Source organism: Trichoderma aggressivum (genome assembly GCF_033847375.1).
Source record: "Trichoderma aggressivum f. europaeum strain CBS 100526 chromosome Unknown scaffold_026, whole genome shotgun sequence".
NCBI lineage: Eukaryota > Fungi > Ascomycota > Sordariomycetes > Hypocreales > Hypocreaceae > Trichoderma > Trichoderma aggressivum.
This window is the reverse complement of record NW_026946392.1, coordinates 512,065-518,064: the sequence shown is the minus strand read 5'-3', so window position 1 is coordinate 518,064 and position 6,000 is coordinate 512,065. Positions and strand designations below refer to the sequence as shown.

Sequence of the window (6,000 nt, the reverse complement as noted above, 5' to 3'; positions counted from 1 at the left end):
CGCACAGCCCCCGGGTTCTTCACCCCTCCAATATATCCCCCCTGTCTCGCTCGCCAAACTTTTTTTTAAAAAAAACCCCCCGGAGCAGATAAAATAAAAGAGTATTCGTAATGCTCCGGATTCTCGGCAACAACTCTCATCATGAAATAAAGAAAAGAAAACAGACACTTGGTTTCGGCCTGCCCTGCCGGTAACACGACATTAGCTTCTCCCCCCAAACCGCCACCTGAAATGTAGTTCAATGCAATATAGATGCCCGTGTTGTGTTGCCGCAAGTGTCTGAGTAGAATAGATTCTGGTGCGACACAAACTGGTCCCAGCTAAGCTTGCTTCACCGTCGGCACCGGAATAAGACGCGTTAGCTTCGTGCTCCGTATTCAGCTGCGCATGGTTAACAGGCCAGAGTAGACCATGATATCACGCACTGAGACGTTGGCGTCAATACTTGAAGATTACATGTACTGTATTTTTACGAGTACAACGCCACCGCCATGCAGTTGAACCTCACGCATTACTCTCCACATCAATTGAACAAGCAGCATTCGACATAAAAAGAAGGTAATTCAAAAACGAACGTAAACGGTAGGAGTGGCGTGTTTCAATACAAAAAATTGGAAAAAGAAAAAAAATACCATACAAGTCTACTTGAAAAAGAATGATGGGCGTCTGCCCTCTATTCCTCCCTCAGGGCCTTGAAGAGAGATTCAATCTGAAAGAGAAGAGAAAAAAAAATTAAAGATTATGTCGTCTTTTTTTTGTGTACATGTCCAAAAGTAGTCTCATCCAATGCCTCGCCAACACAAGTAAATGCCAATAGATGTTAGTACCTAGTCTGCTCTTGGATAGAGACCATTCGTTGGAATACCGCTGTTTACGAGCTCGTTGCCAAGCTTTGCAGATTGACCAGTTCAGCGTAGTGGCCATTCTTCCTCATCAGTTCCTGGTGGGTTCCAGACTCAGCAACGCGGCCTTGGTCAATCACATAAATAACGTCTGCTTTCTGAATCGTGCTCAGACGATGCGCAACCGCAATCGTGGTGCGTCCAGCGGCAGCCTTATCTAGAGCCTCTTGGACGACAGATTCAGATTCAGAGTCAAGGGCAGACGTGGCTTCGTCCAGGAGCAGGATCTTAGGGTTGCGAATCAAAGCCCGGGCAATGGCTATACGCTGCTTCTGGCCGCCAGAGAGCAAGCCGCCCTTGCTGCCGACAAACGTGTTGAAACCATCAGGAAGTGAAATGATAAAGTCATAGATATTCGCCTCGCGGCAGACGTGTTCCAGCCGCTCCTCTGAGATATCCTCCTCAGGCGTGCCGATAAGAATGTTTTCCATGATTGTGCCCGAGTAGAGGGCCGGCTCTTGGCTTACAAGCGAAACAAACGATCGATAGTTGCCAACATTCAGGGTGCCAATGTCCTGGCCATCAACAAAGACACCACCAGACAAAGGATCGTAGAATCGCTCTAGTAGTGAGATGGTTGTGCTCTTGCCACATCCAGAAGCGCCAACCAAGGCAACGTACTGGCCAGGCTTAATCGTCAGGTTGAGACCCCGGAGGACAGGTTGATCTGGCCTGGTTGGATAACGAAAGTGGACATCACGGAATTCCACCGTGCCTTGGATATCGCCCTCGGCTATGCGCTGGCCATCCTTTGACCAGGCATCGATTTTTGGTGTCCGTTCAAACAGCTTCTTCAACGCCAGTGCCGATGCATGAGCTTTTCCCATATCAGGCGCAAGCGAAAATATACTTCCTGCTGCCTGCGCACTGTATATGATGCCCATGAAACAGACGAAAAAGGTGAATAAGTCATACTCTCTGGTGGCGAGCAAAGTGCCGCCATACCAGAATCCAAGGCCAAAGCAGAGAAACGATGCACCTTGAGCGGCTCCGTAGAGGGCGCTTGATGATAACATCGATTTCAAGCCTTTGCGTCGTTGAGCTGCAATGTCCTCACGATACATGTACATAATATCTTGCTCGCGAGTAAGTGACGCAACGGTGCGAATGGATGAGATGGCCTCGGAGGCATATGCGGCAGACGACGCGTATGCATCTTTTGCCCTGCTTTGGAACCGAAGCAATAAGTAGAAGCGGAAGAAGCCACAGGCCAACAACACCGGAATGGTTGCCGTACAAACAAGTGACAGCTTCCATCCAAGAGCCAGCCCCATAATCATCGAGGAGAACAGAGTAGACAGCGTCAGCAGAATGGTTCCCAAAGCAGAACCACTAAGGCCTCCGATATTGTTGGCTTCGGTCGATAAGAACGCCGTCAAGATACCTGCCGAATTCTCCTTTCTATCAAAAAAGGAAATGTCCTGCCGAAGAAACGTCCTAAAAGATTGGTCCCTAATACGATGGATAAGATGCTCAGAGCATGACGCAAACGCAATTCCTTGGCCAGCGTAGCTGATGAGTATGCCAACAGCCAATACGATGAACATGACGGCCCAGAAGTATGCATCATGTCGGATCTGGTCAATATTGGCATTCGGGAGAAGAGCGTTTGTCAGCGTGACAATTTCTTTGGAAAAGAAAACTATGATATTTCGCCGAAATGTTTAGCGGACACCCAGTGCCAGTCATGTATTGTCATGGGGACGGAGAGCCAATACTTACCAGCAGAGATGGGGCTGGCGCCTCCGCAGAGAATAGAAAAGAAGAGACCGATCAACATGCGCTTCCATTCATTACGGTTAAATTTTGCAATGAACGCAATCAGAGCCCAGACGCTATACTTGGCCTCTCTATCTGCAATGCGAGCTCGCAGCGCAATACTGGAGGCAGACTTTTGCGTCGGCGACCGCACGAGGTTGTTCTCACTGCCACCCTCAGCACTGAAAATTTCACTGTCTTCGACCTTTGACTGTCTCTTGATCAGAGCCTCCTGACGCTCGTCGATAAGTTCCTGTTCTTCGCCGAGAAGGTCTTGGGCCGCGGCGATATCCTGAGCAGATACCAACTTATGGTAAGCGGCCCCTTTCTCCACCAGCTCGTCGTGGGTGCCCTGCTCTATGATTCGGCCTTGAGACATGACAACAATGTTATGGGCGTCCTTGATAGTTGAGAGCCTATGAGCAATGATGATGGTAGTTCGACCAGCCGAAGCAGCCTCCAGCGCGGCCTGCACGATGCCCTCAGATTTCGTATCCAAGGCTGATGTTGCCTCATCAAGAAGGAGGACTACACGTAGATAGAGCCATGTTAGCAATCATTATTCAAACTAGAGCAGGATAAAGAAACGAGCTGGCCTTGAAACTGACTTTTCGGGTCACTAACGATGGCGCGCGCAATAGCAATACGTTGCTTCTGTCCTCCCGAGAGAAGGAAGCCTCGGTCGCCGACATTAGTTTCATAGCCCTCCGAGAGGGCAGAGACGAAATCATGCGCATTAGACTTCTTCGCGGCAGCAATAACCATCTCACGCTGCTTCTCCTCGCTTTCGTTTTCAAATTCGGTCCCAACCAGACCATAGCGAATATTCTCAAAAATCGACGTTCCAAACAGCGTAGGCTCTTGGCTAACCAAAGAAATCTGGCGACGAAGCCAACGAAGGTTCAGCTTAGAGATGTCGTGTCCATCAAGGTACAATATGCCTCCCACGGGATTGTAGAATCGCTCAATAAGGCCGACGATTGTGCTCTTGCCGGATCCAGACGCTCCAACCAAGGCGGTCGTCTTTCCCGCGGGAATGTCAAGGGTGACATCCTCCATTACAACAGCGCCAGGCCGTGATGGATAGATGTGTTTGACATTCTCCAGTCGAATGTTACCCTGAACCTCGTCAATAGTCTCCCCCTCTTCACTTGCTGGGTTGATTGGTGAAGCACGGTCAATAGTATCGAAAATTTTGGATGCAGCGCTAACAGCAGAGATGAAAGCTTGAAAATTGGGTGCGATGCTAGTCATGTTGAAAGCGCCCATTATAACAGTCATCATGACAATCAGAGCCTGATTAAGAGAGAGCTCGCCACGCAAGACAAAAGCACTGCCTTGCCAGAAGGCCAGAGCATAACTCATGTAAAGCAGGAACATGATACCGCCCATCATGACTCCAACAGCTGATTTGAGCCTGAAGCCAAAATACTCGGCCTTCTTCAGGTGTTCATCATACTGGTTGGACAATCGATCTTGGGCTCCAAAAGCGACGGCCGTCCGCACGGAGCTGAGGACTTCGTCCGCCAGACCACCACCAAGGGCAGCAGATGTGATGGACTGTGTGCCGTTCTTAAGCATGTAGCTGGAAAATAGGGCTCCATTGAGGATAATGGCGATGATGACGCTCGCGAGGATCAGCGTAAGTTTCCAATAGTTGGCAAACGCAATGACAAAGGCGGTCACAAAGGTCGAAATAGCCCCTATCGTAATTGAAACTTTTTCAGAGATTCCATCTTGTATAGTGTTGGTGTCGGACGTGATACGAGTTACGATTTCTCCCGTGCCAATTTTGTCGAAGAAGCCAATGTTTTGACGCAGACAGCTTTCAAGATAATGCTCTCGGATTCTAGTGGAAATGTTTTCGCCCACGTAGATGAACCCTACCGTAGCGATGTAAGTGACGACAAATTGGCCGATGGCGAGATAAACAAAGTAGAGTACGTATTTGGAAAGCTGATGGCTGAGTTCGCCTTTGTCGATCTGGCCTACTGTGAACTCGGAAAAGGTCTTTTGGAGGCCACCAAACAGCAGGGTCATGATGGGTAGAGCGGCTCCATTTGCAATGGAGCAGACAGACGCAATGATCATGATGAAGATGTCAAGACCAGTAGTATATCGGTAGAGGGCAGCAACACCATGTTTCAAGTCGGGTGTCAGGGCTTGCCTCTTGAGAATTTCAGCTTCATTGTCGGGCAAGTGTCGAAAAGGCTCCTCGGGGTCTTCTTTGACTTCTGGTTCCTTGGAAGGCTTTTGCTTCTTTTCCTTTTTGGCCTTGTTTTTCTTCTTTCCGTTTGAGTCGGCGTCGGGCTCCGCGTTGGCTTCTGGGTCTGCTTTCTCAGCTTCCTTTTTCTCAGGATCTTCTTTCTTAGGATCTGACTTTTCAACATCTGCTAAACCGCAGTCTGCTTCTTCGGTATGCGGCTTGTCGGGATTTGATTTCGCAGCGTCTCCTTTCTCGGAATCGGCCGTCACAAGGTCTGGTTTCTCAAAATCCGACCTTCCAACGCCTAGCTTTTCGGGCTCTTCCTTTTCCGAACCATCTTTTGCTGTTTGATCATGATCTGCCTTTATGAGATCTGGTTTCTCAGACTCCACTGGTCCATGATCGTCTGTTTCCTCTGGCTCTGCCTTGTCAATACCAGTAGAATCAGCCTTTGGCGGAGTGTCTTGTGTGATCGCTAAGCCATTGACAATGTTAGCACCGCCAGGGTCCGTGGAGTGCTCCGAGATCTCTCCCCCAGCCGGCTTTTCAGGTATTTCCGCAACCATAATGGCCGATGGAGGTGAGGTCGCCAAAAGGCGATAACCACCGTGTTGCTTCAGCCGTCAGTCGCCTGTCCGCTGGATATCGTTGACGGTCAATTCCTGCGTAAATAGCGTGTCCCTCGAAACCAATCTATCCGTAGCGCGACGCTCGCAATCCAACGACGATCAGGGCGAGAAGAAAACAGAATGACAATGTAGGATGTAAGGGGAGGGAACCAGCAAAAGGCGAGCTGCACACGACCTACCTGTCCTCCGTGTACATGCTACAATATACATGTACCTGTAGCTTCGGGATCCTTAGCATTACCTGTACCTCCCATTGGATGGAAGTAGAGTACAGGTAGGTGGTACAGTAATACCTGCTGTAAGAAACACCTGTCGGGAGGATGAACCGCCCGCACAGACACATGCCCCCCTCGAGAGAGCACACGTACCGGTACTTTACATTTGATGTAGCTCCTTAACAGAGACAGAAGGCCTCGATAGACGCGCCATGGGCCGAGCTGCCTTGTCGCCCTGTTGCGGTGCTACATTGCTTTGTTTGGCGGGAACTCGAGGCTTGGGAGTCTCT

At 49.6% G+C, this 6,000-nt stretch overlaps 1 protein-coding gene across 1 annotated transcript; it reads right to left on the bottom strand.

Moving 5' to 3' along the window:
- Positions 1–871: 871 nt before the first annotated feature.
- Triagg1_6637 (uncharacterized protein) lies at positions 872–5,432 on the bottom strand (the record flags this gene model as incomplete). The annotated part of the gene is made up of 3 exons (XM_062901283.1): positions 872–2,544; positions 2,625–3,188; positions 3,269–5,432. The coding sequence occupies 3 exons, from the start codon at positions 5,430–5,432 to the stop codon at positions 872–874; spliced, it is 4,401 nt and encodes a 1,466-aa protein (XP_062754574.1).
- Between the last annotated feature and the right edge of the window lie 568 nt (positions 5,433–6,000).